Source organism: Cricetulus griseus, chromosome 6 (assembly GCF_003668045.3).
Source record: "Cricetulus griseus strain 17A/GY chromosome 6, alternate assembly CriGri-PICRH-1.0, whole genome shotgun sequence".
NCBI classification, from domain to species: domain Eukaryota; kingdom Metazoa; phylum Chordata; class Mammalia; order Rodentia; family Cricetidae; genus Cricetulus; species Cricetulus griseus.
In genome coordinates, this window is record NC_048599.1 from 22,561,664 (window position 1) to 22,577,610 (window position 15,947).

The 15,947-nt window shown below is 47.1% G+C and overlaps 1 protein-coding gene and 1 long non-coding RNA gene across 6 annotated transcripts in view; both read left to right on the plus strand.

The window, feature by feature from the left end:
• Soga1 (suppressor of glucose, autophagy associated 1) overlaps positions 1–9,301 on the plus strand; it is a 69,078-nt gene extending 59,777 nt beyond the window's left edge. For all 5 annotated transcript variants that reach the window (XM_027421282.2, XM_027421283.2, XM_027421284.2 and 2 more), the window contains one exon: positions 891–9,301. In XM_027421282.2, the coding sequence (XP_027277083.1) occupies positions 891–1,037 (147 nt within the window). In that variant the 3' untranslated portion in view covers positions 1,038–9,301. The remainder of the gene's footprint in view (positions 1–890) is intronic.
• A 3,739-nt stretch (positions 9,302–13,040) lies between these two features.
• Positions 13,041–15,313, plus strand: LOC113836368. Its single transcript, XR_003486463.2, has 2 exons — positions 13,041–13,598; positions 15,074–15,313. It is a non-coding gene; the product is annotated as an uncharacterized LOC113836368 (long non-coding RNA).
• The last annotated feature ends 634 nt before the right edge of the window (positions 15,314–15,947 follow it).

Genomic DNA, 15,947 nt, shown 5'->3' on the forward strand with positions numbered 1-15,947 from the left:
ATTGGAAGATATTTCTTTCCATTCAGTAGAATCCTATAGAGCCATTTAAACAGAGATCCAGGGACTGGAGAGATGCTCAGCCCGTAAGAACACTGGCTGCTCTTCCAGGGGACCTGGGTTTGATTCCCAACACCCACATGGTAGCTCACAGCTGTGTATAACTCTAGTTCCAGGATATCTGACACCTTCTTGTTGCACAGACACACATGCAAGCAAAATGCCCAAACACAGTATAAGTAACAAAAACAAATCAACAGAAACCTAGACATTCACAGTGGCAGAGAAGTGTTTATACTTTGCAAGTGCAAATAATAATAGTAAAATAATAATAATAATAATAATAATAATAATAATAATAATAATAATATGAGTCTGTGCTGGTCAGTGTATGAATGTGTAGAATGTTGAGAATCTTTTTTTTTTTTTTTTTGGTTTTTTGAGACAGGGTTTCTCTGGCTTTGGAGGCTGTCCTGGAACTAGCTCTTGTAGACCATGTCTGCCTTCTTCTCTGCCTTCCAAACTTTATTAGAATGAGGATCCAGGGCCAGGTGTTGGTGGCGCACGCCTTTAATCCCAGCACTCAGGAGCAGAGGCAGGTGGATCTCTGTGAGTTCAAGGCCAGCCTGGTCTCCAGAGCGAGTGCCAGGATAGGCTCCAAAGCTACACAGAGAAACCCTGTCTTGATAAACAAAAAAAAAAAAAAAAGAGAGAGAGAGAGAGAGGGAGAATAAGGATCCATTGTCACCTTAATAGAGTAAGGTGATAAAAATGGGTCTAGAACAGGGTTGCGGCCCCTGGGAAGCAGTGTGAGACCTGACTGAGTCCTGGCTCCTGGGTGGCTGCAGTCAGTGCCTGGGGCTGCTCCTGACCTCCTCCTTGTCTCTTCCCAGGATGCTGTTTGTGACTGTAGTGCCCAGTCGCTGGCCTCCTGCTTCGTCCGGCCATCCCGCAACACCATCCGACACTCTCCTTCCAAATGCAGGCTGCACCCTTCAGAGTCCGGCTGGGGTGGGGAGGAGAGGGCAGCCCCGCAGTGAGTCACAGAGCCGCCAGGCTCTCACCTGGAGCAGCCCAGACCCTGGGCTCACTCTGCCCAGGAGGAACAGCAGCTGTGCCACTGCCAGAGAAGAGCTTTTCAAGGTAAAGCAGGGTGTCCCGCTGACTGCTGGGAGATGACCTCTGATTTCCAGGGGAAGGCAGTGAGAGCAGGAGAAAGACCAAACCTGGGTGATCAGGACTGGGTCTCAAAAGCACCTGAAGAGCTCTGCAAGTCATCTCTGGGCCCTAAAGGGGGCCTGGCAACACCCACACCACTTCTTAGAAGGATCCAGAAAAGGAGGCCCTTCTGGCCAGGCTCCAGGAATGGGGCTGCCCCCTACTGACCACATGTGGAGAAGCCACTGAGAAGATTGGTTTTTGCTTAGGGTCCAGCTTGATGCTCTTGGACGAGCTGGGCTGGGCAGTGTCACCATCACTCTTGCTTCCTCCTCCCAGCCCTGCTGATGCAGGTGCTAGGCCTTCTTGGAGCAGGGAAGGGGGATATGATAGAGCAGAAGCCAGGGCCAAGTACACTTGGAATCCTGGAGCCCTGGATCCCCCTGCCTGTACTCACATGTAGCAAGAACTGGAGGCAGGTAGGAGTGTGTAAGGTATAAGGTTCAGAGTTCGAGGCCAGAAGATCTGACTGCCTTGTCAAGGTGACTTGAAGGCCCAACTTTCTTAGGAGACTCCATGAGACCAGAAATGGGTAGGGTCCATCTCAACACCTGATGCCGAGGTAAAAGCCTCCATGCCATGCCTTGATCCCTGGGGCCTCTTTCTTGGTAGCAGGGATGGCTGCCCTCAATCCTGCAGCAAGTAGGGGGCAGAAATGTTCCCTTGGAGAGACTCTATTGGTCAGGTCAGGCCAGAGAGAGCTCCAAGAGGCCAGTGACCCAGGACAAAGCCCAAGACAAGGGCCTACAAACATTTCTTGCCTAGATTGTTTATTTGAATTTTTCATACTATAAATATTTAAGGTGATTTACTTTATTTTAATAATTTAATTTACCCTCCCCCAAAGCCCTTAAGGTAATTTATTAGAGGTATTCTTGCCACTGGGACAACGTGGGGCTTGTAACACCATGGAGTCCCCTATGTGGCTGAGGCAGCTCAGCACCAGGCTCAGATTGCCTGGTTTTGTCAGAAGGGCCCCTTGGCAGAGCTGGGGCTCTGTACCTTATTCCCCCAATACCACTGGCCATTTAGTCTCAGATCACTACATTTTACTCATCACCCGGTACTTGGCCTGGCCTCTATGTGCCAGACTGTAAATGCTTCAGACAAAGTGTAGGCCAGAACGATGTCTCCACACCCTCCCCCCAACCCCAGCCTCCGTGATCCTTTTCACTCCTCCCCTCCCTCCAACATCTTTTCTCACAAGTCAGACATAGATGACTGCAACTCTGTTCTGAGCACAGCCACCACTCCATGTTCCCCATGTAGAACTCGCAGGAAAACAGGATGGACTTGTAGAATGTTGTCTATTGCAGCTTTGCACATGGATCTGAGAGTGTCTACGTAGCCTGCCAGCCTGTTCACCAGCCCTTCTCTTAGCCTTACAGCCACTCATGGCTCTTCTTCTAGCCCTGGCTCTACTGCCTGTCCTTCCTATCCCCAAGAGCCGCCTGAGCCACACCAGTGTAACTCAGACTGCAGTATAAGGAGCTCATTTGCCTCCTCCTGGTGCCAATGAATCAATTTCAGTTGTACAGGTGATGATGTGCTGACCTCCTGTTCCTGGCTGGGGATCCAGAGTCATCCAAGGATGGATTGGCCTTTGTGCAGAGTTTCCCACCAGAAAGGCAGAGAGCCAACTGCGAGGCTAGTTTCCTCCAGGACTAGGGAGATGCCTCTGCACTCCCACCTACCAGTTTCCAGGCTTCCTTTTTAGGGACACCTGGAACAGTTACCCAAAGCCCCTCGACCCCATTCCCTATGGGCAGTATATCAGGGTCAGTCCATCCCACCAGCTGTTGCCTCGTGACCCAATGACTTGCATGGGCAGAGTCAGCAGGCCAGTGTACCGTGGGCCTGGTCCCTCCAGGATGCTACTGCTCTCCTCCAAAAGGTCAGAGACCCCCTCAAAGGTTATCTCCAGCTGAGGGGACCACACCAGGCCACAAGCCACCAGACGCCTTCTGCCACCTCCCAGAGCTGCTGAGAGCCAGGGAGGCTTGAAGAAAAGTCCCCATAGACCTGAACCCCAGGGCTTAGGGGCCACTCAGCCTTACCATCGTGTCCCATCTGGGTCGTTGTGCATTAGCAATGTCTCAGCACCTGGCCCCTGTGGCCCCCAGCAGGTGTTACAAGCTCCAAGACTTGGTTTTCAGTCCCTGTTTCTAATTCTTGCTTGCACTGTGCAAGACCTCTTGTCACTGTCCCTATAGAAGCTTCTGGACATAGGGCTTGACTGGGTTGAAATGTTACATGTAAATATTGGTTTGGTTTGACCTTTAGCATTTTACTTGGTAACTGGTTCTGTTTCCTTTTGGGGGGTGGAAGGGTTGGTTTGTAAATCTCTCTACTCTTTTGAAATGTAATTTCTAAGTTTGTTTGTTTCTTCAAATGCCTTTTATGTCTTGGTAACATTCCCAAAGCAGAAAACTGCCTGGCCTACTGGGACACTCCCCTGGAGGCCTGTGGTCGTGGGAAGGAGCAATGCCCTTTCTCCCAATCCATCCTTTCTGTTCACCTCCTCCTTTTCCTTCAGCCCTCTACCTCCTTCCCCACACACACACCTCCCTCCCTCCTCCCCTCCCTCCCTCCCTCTCTCTATTTCTCTCTCTCTCTCTCTCTCTCTCTCTCTCTCTCTCTCTCTCTCTCTCTCTCTGTCCCAAGGAACCTTGGGGTTCCAGTCTTTTATTGCCTGGCTTGGGCCCACAGGGTTGACACAAATTGGCTGGCGTGAGGTTGAGTTACATGATTGAAACTAAACTATGTCTCGTCTCTTCCCAGGGCTAAACCAAGTTAGACCATCTTGGAGGCAATGGTAATGGGTTTTGAAATGAAATTCAGAGCCCTTGGGGCCCCTGACTGAAGAAGGCATCAGAACGCATTTCCCTTTGCCTTGTAGCCTTCCTTCCAGTACTTACTCATCCCACCATGGCTTATTCTCTGGGAGCTCAAATTTGGCCCTATCTCCTGGTCTCTCCAAGGATATTCAACTACCACTTGGCCCCCAGGTGAAAAACTAAGTTCTCAAAAGACTTGACCTTCTGGCCGCCACCATGCCACTCTTGTATCTTTCATGGCTATGTCCATCACTCAGCTTTGTCTCTTGCCCAGAGCCCACCAGAGCCTTCCTCTTCCCCACCCACCCACCCAGAAGGAATCCCATTCCATTAACTGTCCACTAGCTCCCCCTTGTAGTAACAACCTTATTGTAGTAACAACCATCCCCTCACTGGCCTCCCTAGAGTACTTCACTGTTTAGAGGTCTCATCCCCCCACTCCCCCTCCTCTGGTCTCTCAAGGGCAACTCTTAGAGACAGTTTTGACAACACAGGGCTTAGTTCTCTTGTTCTGCAAATGAGAAAACAGATACAGTTCTCATGCCTGAGCCTAGAAGCAGGAGTTATCAACTTTACAATTAGACTCTTTCCTGCTTTCTGTACAAACTCTCTGGGACACCCAGGCCATCTCAAATTTGCCACTGCCAAACCCAGAGGCAAGACAAGAGCCCTGAGCACTAAGCTGAGATATTGGGGGTAGGGTGTCTCAACCAAACTCTGCTTTGGATAAATTACCCCAAGGAATTCCAAACGGCACCAAAAACACTGTTCCACCCTAGTCACGTGTTTCATAAAATAACAAAGCTAGAAAGTTGAGGCTGATGGCTCAGCCCTTTAACCCCAGCCAGTCAGAGGCTGAAGCAGGAGGATCAAGTTCAAAGCCTGCTTGGGCTATCGAGTGAGTTCATGGTCACCCTGGGCAGTTTTCTGAGGCCTTGTCCTCAAAATAATGATTTTAGAAAGTGCTGGGTAGCTCAGTGGTAGACGCTTGCCTACCATGTATGAGGCCCTGGGTTCTTTCCCTGGTATTGGAAAACAAAGAAAACTAGAAAATCAATGGGTGAGGACTGGGGACATCTCAGTACTTGCCTAGAATATGAAAAAAGAAATGTTCCCCAATCTACCCACTATAATTCCTATAATTACAGTTTAAATTAAACCCCCCCAAACGCAAACACACTTTTTGTTTGTCTGTTTTTTATTTTAGACATGATGGTGCTATGTATCCCTGGCAGATCTGGAAATTGCTATGTAGACCTTAAACTTGTGGTAATTCTCCTGCCTCTGCCTCCCAAATTTAATTAACTAATAATTAACAGGCACATACCACCACTCACAGCCTTAAATTTCATTCTGGAGTTTCCTGGTAGCCATGGTAAGAAAAGAAGCATATCTGGCTGTGTATCATTTCCACCAGTCGCGTGAGCAAGCACATTTACTCTGAAAGACACACTAATGTGGGACATGAGCTCTTTCTTCGAAGACTGAGGAGCTGGTTCGTGTTTTCCAGTACTATTTACAAAATAATAAACTGCCACCAACTCGAATGACCTTGGCCAGATCACATAGCTACTAGCCTGTGCCTCAGTTTCCCCAGTTATAAAGTGGTGGCTGCGGAAAGGCCAAATGCATCTTGCCTGTTTACCTTCCAAGAAAGGCTGAAGTTCTATACAAATCTGAAGTAAATCTGGCCCACATTCTACAGGCATTGAGCCCCACAGTGACCTAAATCCAGTGGTGCCTTCTCTCATTGGCCTTAAATAAAATAGACCAAAACCACAAGAGAATCTGAACCAAACCGCTCACATTTTAAAATGCTACTTTAGTCTTTTTAAGTAAGTGTGCTTTTCGTGTGTGTGTGTGTGTGTGTGTGTGTGTGTGTGTGTGTGTGTGTGTGTGTGTGTGTGCGTGCGTGCCCACATGCTGGAATTGAGACTCAGCATGTGAAACAAGCACTTTACCACTGAGCTACATCTTCAATACCTAAGAGGCTTTTTACAAATTATTTATTTTGAGACAATGTCTCCTGTATCATCAGTTGGACTCCAACTCACTGTGCAACCAAGGATGAACTTGAACTCCGGATCTTCCTGTCTCTAGCTCCACTGGCATTTGCAACAACCCCGACCTTAAGTGTCTTTTATGTACATTCACAATATTGTGTCACCACCACTATCTTCAGAACTTTTTCTTGGTCCCAAACTGAAATTGCACCCCCTCATAATAATAACTGACCCCTAAACAATAATTCCCACCCCTGCCCCAGGGCTGAATGACCTCTGCTCTAATTTCTTCCTTTTTGCACTGGTCTGTTTCAGATACTCATGTAGGCAGAATCCAACATTTATCCATTGTGGTCTCACCCTTCATATTTTACACATGGATAAGGGAGTGGCTTGTTCAAGGCCTCACAGCCAGGCAGGGGAGGAGCTACCAGCACATCCCAGGATTCCTGACTCTCAGAACGTTCTATACCGCCCAGCCCAGAAAACCCCGAGTCCCATCCCACTCTCTGCCTCCTGTCTTCCCTGCTTCTCCTAATAACAGTCACATCACCTTCCACTGGGCGGATGTGTGATGGACATGGACCCGGTGTTCACCTTTGGGTATTCTCTGCCCTGCCCACTCTCGGTGGCCTGGGTAAAGAGCAGAAGTTTGACCTCTTTTTCTTTGTTTTTGTGTCTCTCTGTCCATCCTGTTCTATACAGAGTGTGTGAAGCATGCTCTGTAGGCTCGACCTCACACCCCCACCATCCATTGTCATCCATAGCTTCGCCTCTTCCTGCCACCACTTCTTAGCTGGCTTCTACCATCAGATGAAGTGGTCCTAGCCTAGGACCAGCTTTTCTTCTCTGGGGCCGTGGGATTTCTATAGCACCAGCCTTCAGCTCTCCTATGCCCTCTGATACACTTTTTCCTCTTATGGATTTCGCCTAATCTTGGCAACCCTCTCCCTGTCCCTAAAAACTCAACATCCCACCCCATTGGGGACGTGCCATGTCCAGTTTGTCTTACAATTTGCTCTCAGATCTGAAATTATCCAGTCTTGTGTTTATTTTGTATTTTTTCCTCACTAGAGGCATCCCCTTTGTTCCATGCATCATGCAGCGCTGTGTCTTCCACCCTTCTCATGCATCACAGTCTCTTCCAGCCCTTCTCATCAGACTCGTCTCACCCCAGCAAACGCCCAGCCCAGAAAACCCCGAGTCCCATCCCACTCTCTGCCTCCTGTCTTCCCTGCTTCTCCTAATAACAGTCACATCACCTTCCACTGGGAGGATGTGTGATGGACATGGACCCGGTGTTCACCTTTGGGTATTCTCTGCCCTGCCCACTCTCGGTGGCCTGGGTAAAGAGCAGAAGTTTGACCTCTTTTTCTTTGTTTTTGTGTCTCTCTGTCCATCCTGTCTGTTCTCCCTTAGCCTTCACCTCCCCCAGATCAGCTCATCTTGGCAGAACCTTACCCTCCTGAACCAACAACATTTGCAGTTAGCAGAATCCACAGACCCATTGAAGGGACTGAGGGCATGGTACTGGGCCACAGCTCCTGCTCAGGGCTCCTCTACCATCTGACCGCTTTCCTTCCTCAACCTTCCAGGAGCCTTCTTTTCCCTTCTTCTAACCCATTGACCCTGTTCTCCCCTCCCTGCTCTTCACAAGCTCCCTGGACCTAAGGGAAGAGTCTTTGGTTTCCTTTGAATATTGTGGAAGGACTGAGGCAGGCAGAGTCTGGATTCCTTGTCACACTACACCCAAAGTCACCTATGCCACTTCTATGAAGAGAAACCTCAGCTAGCACTCTGGAAACCTACCCCAAGTTTGAGCGTCCCAGTTTTATGGACCTCCCAGGTGCACCAGGATGACCCTATGGGCTTCAAATATCCTTTGCGTTTTGGGGTCCTACAGCCTCCATTGGATCATTTGGGCCCTGGCACCCCTGGCTCTTCTCTTGGCTCTGCCATTGATCTCTGTGCCTTATTTTACTTCTTTGCACAGGGGGGCTCACCCACCACCACATCATTCCTGTCATGGATCTAGATATTTTGGTACCTCTACAACTGGGCCTTACCAACATGGCTTGCCTTAGGAGTACCAGGTTGCCAAGGCAACTGGGGGCACTACTGGAGACTAGTGTCTCCAGTAGAAACCTCACCAGGAAAGTTGACAGAAGTGCAGTGCAGATTGTTAGCCCCATCCAGGGCCCTGTGAGGCAGGCCCAACAGCTTGGGGGGTTTGAAAGAGCCTCCACATAATTCTGATGTAGACAAGTTTGCCAGCAGCAACATCAACAAGGTCCTTGGCCTAGATGAGCTGTCAGTTCAGTTTGGGAAGACTGGGCCTGGCCTGGGCTGAGAACAATGGAAAACAGCCTGTCCACCAGACTTGTAGATTCAGGGCCTCTGCCCCCAACAAAACATCGCTGTGTTGTCTCCTATTTTTGGAAGCTGGAATGCGGGGGTGGGAGGGGTAGACATACGACACACAGCTCCAGAGCCTTCCTATTACCTCCTTGGCTCCACTTCTGCCCAGCTCACCATCCCCCACCAATTTGGGTTTTTGGGAAATCTGCATAGGTGGCCACAGCAGGCAAGGGGGAGAGTCTCCCAAGGCAGGAGGCAAAAAACGAACTTTTGTTTCTCCACCTGGGAAGAAACGAAATTGCCAGAGGGAAGAAACGAAATTGCCAGAGGGAAGAAACCTGTTGCGAGAAGAAAATCCAAGCCCCCTCACCATCAGCACTCCCACCCTGCACCTCCTTATCCTCCCAATCCCAGGGAGACCCGTAGACAGTGCCAAAAACCAGTTCCAAACTCCAGCGCATGGGAAAGAGCTAGAAACTGCCTTTCCTCCCCATCCTGACTCCCCCTCCCCCACCTGGCCAATACTGTGAAGTCCCTTTCTGCTCAGCCCGGTTTCCTGGGGAGGGTCCTGCAGTCGTGGGCCCTGGGGGACCCCTCAGGAGGGAAGAGACCAAGGGCATCCTTGGGCCAACTATCCACCCCTCCCTTCCACTGTTCTCCCCGCCTCCTCCTACTCTTCCTTCTCCTCTTCCTACCACTATCCCCATCCCCCTTTCTGTCTTTAAAGGCTCCTTCCTGGGATGGATTGGGTGACAGGAGGACAGCCGTCTAGTCCACCAGCTCTCCTCGCCCTGTGTCTTATTTCAGACATGAGAACTGTACAGTGTAAACTTACAAAGTGTTTTTAATGGTTGTAGATTGGAAATAAAGTATGTCATATAAACCGTTGCCTGCTTTCTGCTCTCTGCTTTTTCCTGGAGAGGCTGGTGGGGCCCCGGCAGATTTGAAAAGGACTCCATCCCACCTGGCATTGCTTAAGACAAAAACTGGAACCAGCTGGTTGGTTTGGAATCACCTAGATGGGGCCACTGGGGGGTTCTGGTGGCTCACAGCTGGTAACATCAGCGCCTCCCAGGAAGTGTGTCACCACTATTGAGAAACAAACACACAACACTCGGGAAGGAGAAAAGTAGGATCAGGCTTTTCTATAACATAATAATTTACTCTGGGGGAAAAGACACTTGTAAACATTACAGTGGAATTAATCATCACAAATGTATCATATCCTAACAATGTTGTGGACTGTGAATTTGGGAGTTGGGTGGTTCTATTTCATGGTTTCTGGAGGCTTGCCGTCAGATATCAACTAGGCTATGAGTATTTGCACCTTCGTGTGTTTGAAGGTGGAATCCAGGGTCTGTCTCCTGCATTTTAGGCGAACTTTCCACCAGAGAGCTATAGGCCTAGGCAGCCTGTATTATTTGGATTTCTGACTAGAACTGGAAGACCCCTTTATAAAGTGGCTAATTCACAAACCTGGGAAGCCAGTGCTGGCTATCAAGAAAGAAACTCAGTTCCTCAACACCAGGGGGAGCTTGTGTATCCTTGCAGTGAGGCCAGTAGCCTTCTTCAAGGCAAGTGATTTTTGAGAGAGCAGGGCAGAAATCACAAAGGCTTTTATGGCTAAGTCTTAAAAGATACATTTCTAAGATATTTTATTGGTTACATAAACTAACTCTTTTTCAGTTCAGGAGGCACTATACAGACACTTCACTGTAGGAAGAGACTACACACCTGGAAAAGGGTCATTGGGGCCATCTTGGAAGCTGCCTACTGTATTTAAGGGGGCACAATAAAGAAACTGCCGACATGACTGCTCCATGCTATGGTTGCCCCGGTCCTCGGGGCTCCAGTAATTCGTGGGTCTGAGGTGGATCAAGCCTGAAAATAATGGGCGAGAAAGAAGGAGGAGACCAAGCAGGGTTTTTGTCAAGGTCTGACTTTATTGATTATTACAAGGGGTTTTTAAAGAGAAAGGAGGAAGCAGAGAAAAAAGGAGGTAGGGGGAGGAATGAATGTTAATTGCTCTCAGGCCAGGGCGGGCATCCGGAATCTCCTGTGTTTACCTCAAGCACTAACCTAAGGAAGTGGGGGAAGGAATAGGTGTTAATTGCTTCTCAGGCCAGGTCCCAGAACCCGAGGGGTGGGATGCTAGCCTAGCTGGTGGCTAGCTAGGCGTGGGGGGTCGCCAAGGCTGGCTTCTGACATATGGTTACGATTTTTATTGTAGATATAAGACAGAATGGCCAGAGGCATCGGGAAGAGTCCAGAGCAGAGAGAGAAAAGCAGACTGGACATGGCCAGAGCTAGGGAAATGGGAGAGAATAGTAGAGATATTGGGGTAGCAAGAAATGGAGAATACAACAGGGAGGGAATAAGAGATTAAGTTCAAATAAGAGAGAAAGAGAGCGTAAGTGTGGAACTAGTAGAGAATAGTGAGTTAGAAGGGGAATGAGTAGCTGGAAGGTGGGAAGCCCGTGAGTGGAGGGAGACGGGCTACTAGTGTGGACTCTGAAATGTGTAACAGGCGCTTTTGATGGTGAGGGACCCTGGAAGGCAGCATGGGCTTTGCTATGCTGATAGGCACTACAGGTAGATGGAAACCAGTTTTACAAGTTTGCAAGGAATGCTGGTTTCCCTTTAACTGCCAGAAATCTTTCTATATTCCAGTTTTAACTCATTTCTGGGTATTTGGACAGCCTGAGACCTAACACCTACTTTTATAGATTTTCTCTTTTATTGGGGTCTAACAACAGCCAGGCCTGTGCCAGGCATGAAGGATATATTAGATGGGTAGAGCAATCTTGCTGCAGCCTGGGTTCAGGTCCTGAGACAGGGAAGGGGTGTTGGTTCAAATAAATGAATTGTCCAACCACCAGATGAGTTTACACAAGTGGCTGGCCCTGGATATCTCAAGTTGTCTTTATTTATACTTCAAAAATAAGCATGTTTTCCCCATACTAACAAATGTTTCCCCACCCTCCAGCATTAAACACCAGCAAAAATAAATATGTCAAATATTTTTCTCAACTTTTATACCAAAACATCTTTTTGTTTGTTTTGTCAAAACATCTTTTAAACTCAAAACAACACTTAACATTTTGCCAGCTTGGCCAAATATTGAGCCAGGTACATCCTGTCTTTACAAAACTAAAAGGTAATAAACATAGGCACACATTTTCAAGAATAACAATATTGTTCAAAACTCAACAAAGCGTATTTACAGAAATAGGGGTGATCTGCCTCCTAGTCTGTCAGCACTGAATCAGAACAGCTCCCAGGGTATGGAGTGACAGCTGGCATCCCCAGAGAAGAAACCTGAGAAGCATCAGTTCCCAAAGATTTTTAGGGGAAAATATTTTTTTAAAAAATGGGGTTTCCAGGAATGATCACATCTGTCCCATGCATGACTGACAACGTGACACTAAAAACTGCCAAGAGAATCATCAATATTATGAGAGAGATGAGAGAAGGTGTAGGCCATGTGGTCCCAGCAGTATTCTGCACTCTCCCGAGGTCCACTGGTCCTTGCCAAGAGAGACTGCTCCTGTGGGCTTTGCCTCATCTGGAGACACATTGGACAGCCACTTGTATACTGGCCCAGCTCCCAACACATGGGCCAGGGAAATAAGATACCAATCATCCATCACAGAAGTAGGAAGCCCCTGGGGAGCACACCCAAAGTTGGCATGTTGAACAAAGTGAATGGTAATGGATTGTAGGTAGGAAAGAGAGGAGATGGTTCAGAGAGAGAAAGAGCATACATACCTGAAGAAACCTAGGAAAGGGGGCAGAGACAGGCAAGATCAGTAATCCCAATAGTTGGGAGGGGGAGGCAGGAGGATCAGAAATTACAGTGTCATCTTTAGCTGTCTATTGAGTTTGAGGCCAGCCTGGGCTACATGAGAACCTGTTTCAAAATAACCAGAAATGGGGAGGAGATACTGAAGGAACCGGCTTCCCTTTTGGCAGCCATAACAGCCGAACACGTGCTTGCCATAAACCTGCCTTGGTCACTTAGAGGTCAGATGCCTGTCTCGTGACAAGGAACCTTAGTCACTAAAAGGTCAGATGCCTGTCTTGTGACAAGGAACCAATCAGAAGTTAGCTGGTGGCGCTATGCTTTACGACCCTGGGTGTGCTTTACGGACAAGCGCACGACAATGACGTAGAGAGCATAGCAACCACCCTGGGAGGGCCTATGAGCCATAACAACCAGTTGACCAATCAACACAGGGCAAGCCCTCCAAGCCTGGAGGCACACCAATCGTGAGCCTGTGCGTACCCCTAGACACTCCCCTTACGCTGCCCTATAAGATCTTTTGGGAGCCCGTAGGAGCCGTCTTTTTCTAGCCGTCTGCCATGGCGGGTGGGTGAAAGACCCGAGCTAACATGGGGTTAGTTCGTTAAATTACAATAAAGCCTCGTGCAGTTTGCAGCAAGCTCTCGAATCCGCCTGGTGATTGGGGTGACCGCGAACCTGGCCTGAGACCCCGGATACTTGAGTTTTCGGGGGTCTAACATTTTGGGGGCTCGTCCGGGATTTGCGACCACCCTTCACCTGAGTGGATTCGATCTTGGAGGTAAGATGATTCGAGCTCGAAACTTGTATATGTTCAATGTTCTATGTTTCTTGTTTAGTCTCTTGCTGTTTTGTTTGGTGCCATGATTTGTATTTGATCTGCGCAGAATTTGTATTTGTAATTCGGACTTCTGGGGAAGACCCTGAAGTCCTGCCCTGGATGAAAGTCCGAGGGTTGCTTGATTTGATCTGCGCAGAATTTGTAATTTGTATTTGATCTGCGCAGAATTTGTAATTGAACCATAGGGTAAGCAGACTTGCGAGAACCTTGGTTCCACCCTGGATGAAAGTCCAAGGTTTGGTTGTAATTTTGGTTTGGGGCACCATTTCTTTGCCGCGGTTTGTCCTGTCTAATGTTTGTGCTGTCTAATGTGCTGTCATTTGTGTTATGTGTTTCTTAAGCATCTCTTTCTGTCCCACATTGCCCATGCACGTGGCATGCATGGGTCAGGGGTCTTTTCTTGTTGCCCTAAGCACATGGCACGGGAAAGGAGTTCTGCCATGTGTCACGGGTTAGAATGTGTTATGTTGGAGTCCCCCGATGCTGCTTTTCTGAACTCGAACCACTGCTGCAGCCCTTACAGCTGAGCCTGGCCCATGTAGGTGAGTCTTTCCCTATCCCCACTTGCCGGTCCCATGGGTCCCTGCCATTTGCCTAGCTGCCCGGCATTCTTTGTGCTCTACACACATGGTATGCAGGGGGGCCGCAGGAGTCTTTTTCCCACCCCTGTATTGGCCTAGGGTCTGGGGTTACCAGCAGCACCCCTACCCCAGGTCTCTCTGCCTTGAGCCACATGGAGCTAGAGCGTATGAACTTATCTGGCCTGATCCGGACATCTAAATGGCCTTAAAGTTATTAAGAACTATAAAAGGGACTTTGACAAAATTTTTATGTTAACTAAAAAATAAAAAAAAAATGTAAAAGACTTAAATAATAAAGAAAAAAAATTGTCTAAGAATGTCTAAGAAAGTCAGAGAAATAAAATAAAAGATTATAGAGAGTTAAAACAAATGGTAAAAGTTATAGAGGGTTAAAGCAAGTTGTTGGAGGTCAGAGAAAAAGATTGTTACAGAAAGTTATAGAGGGTTAAAGTAAGTTGTAGAAGGTCAAAGGAAAGTTGTCGAAGGTCAGAGAAAAGGTTGTTACAAGCCAAAAAAAAAAAATGTAAACTGTGCTATGGTTTCTCATGTCTACAAATAAATTTTAAAAATGGTAATATAAGTTAAAATTTTAACCATATTAAGCTGATTTTGTTTTTTAAAAAGTCCTGTTTATTTCTCAAGTAAATTATGTATACTTGTTTTAAAAATGTTCTATTTCCTGGTATAAACTTAAGCATGTTAAGCAAAGCAAGTTACGGCCATTTTGTAACTGGTCACATGACTTGACTGGTCGCCATTTTGCTAAAGTTAAAAAAAGAATACTTAAACCGCCATCTTGACTAAAGATGACCGCATGGAAATTAGAGGTACCATCTTAGAAACAAGTTTTTCAATTAAGATTTAAAATGTTAATGCTTCTATACATTACAGAAAGACCTTAAGGGAATTTAAATTTCTTTTTAAAACCAGTTTTCAAATGTTTGTTTTTATTAATGTTTGTACTTAAAGAGCTTCAATTTAGAATTATTTCTAAGCAAAGCCTGACAATGTAAAGTTCTTGTTTTATAAAAGATGCTAATCTGTTACAGTTTGTGTTTTCAGAAGTTAAGTTTAGGATGTTGGTAGCACACACCTTTAAGCTCAGGATGTTGATGGCACATGCCTTTAATCCCAGCATTCGGGAGGAAGAGGCAAATGGATCTTTATGAGTTCAAGGCCTGCCTGGTCCGGCAGATCGAATTCCAGGACAGGCTCCAAAGTCACAGAAAAACCCTGTCTCAGAAAGAAGTTAAGCTACTGTTTAAGAAATATAAGGTAGCTCTATGCAGTTTTAAGTTCAGCTGTATTACAGAAAGACTTTACCTAGCCACCTATGTGCTTAATGTGTGCTTAAGGTAAGTAACTAAAACAGACAAACAGACCTCTAATGCTTCAGAGATCTTCAGAATATGGCATTTAAATTGTTATCTTTAAAGTTTATAATGTCAGACAGACTGCCAGATCCGGACAGTGACCCAAAGTCTCCAAAGAAGATTACGAGGCACCTCAGTTCCTGCACCTGGACCAGTGAGCGAGATGCTCAGATGTGAAACCTGCCGCCTGCCAGAACCTGGCCGAGAATGTGGACAAAGCTGCTGGACACTGGAAAATTGATTGTACCCCTTTGCCTAGACAAAACAAGGTCAGTCTTTTCCATGTCCCTCTTCCACAGAGAGGAAAAAAACTCTCACAGTATAGGCCTGGCGAAGATTGCTGTTCTTTGAGACAGCTGCCTCCAACGGTAATGGAGAAACTTGGGTGTGGCTAACTGTATATAGACTGGCTTCTGTCACTTTTCAGTAGATTCGGATAAAATATACCCTTCTCAGATCTCTGAAATATTACTGGTTGTCAGCTTGACAGCATCAGTCAGTCAGATCCACTATAGACTAGTCAGTATGTTAGCTGATAAAATAGTAACTATCTACTGTTCAGGCACGAGCTCAAGGTTTTTAAGTTTATTTTGGTTGTCATCTAAGTACAAACTTAAAGGGCTTTTCATCAGGCCAAAGGCACCTCTGTCCAATCCATACCTGGCTCTCTGGACAGAAGAAAAATGTACATGCTTATAGCCCAAATCTGCAGTTTTTGCTAGGACTCAAAGTTATAAATATGTTCCTGCTGTTTAAACAGATATTGCTTTTTCTGCACTGTGGGCTTCAGTAAATAAGTTTTAACCTCTGTTCCTAGTTTAAACATGTCTTAAACAGGTTTCTGCTTCTGGCAGACATCTGAGTATCAGTTGCTGACTACCGGCTGTTCTAAGTAGACTGCGAGCCCTAGACTTGCTGTGGATGTAAACCAGTCCAG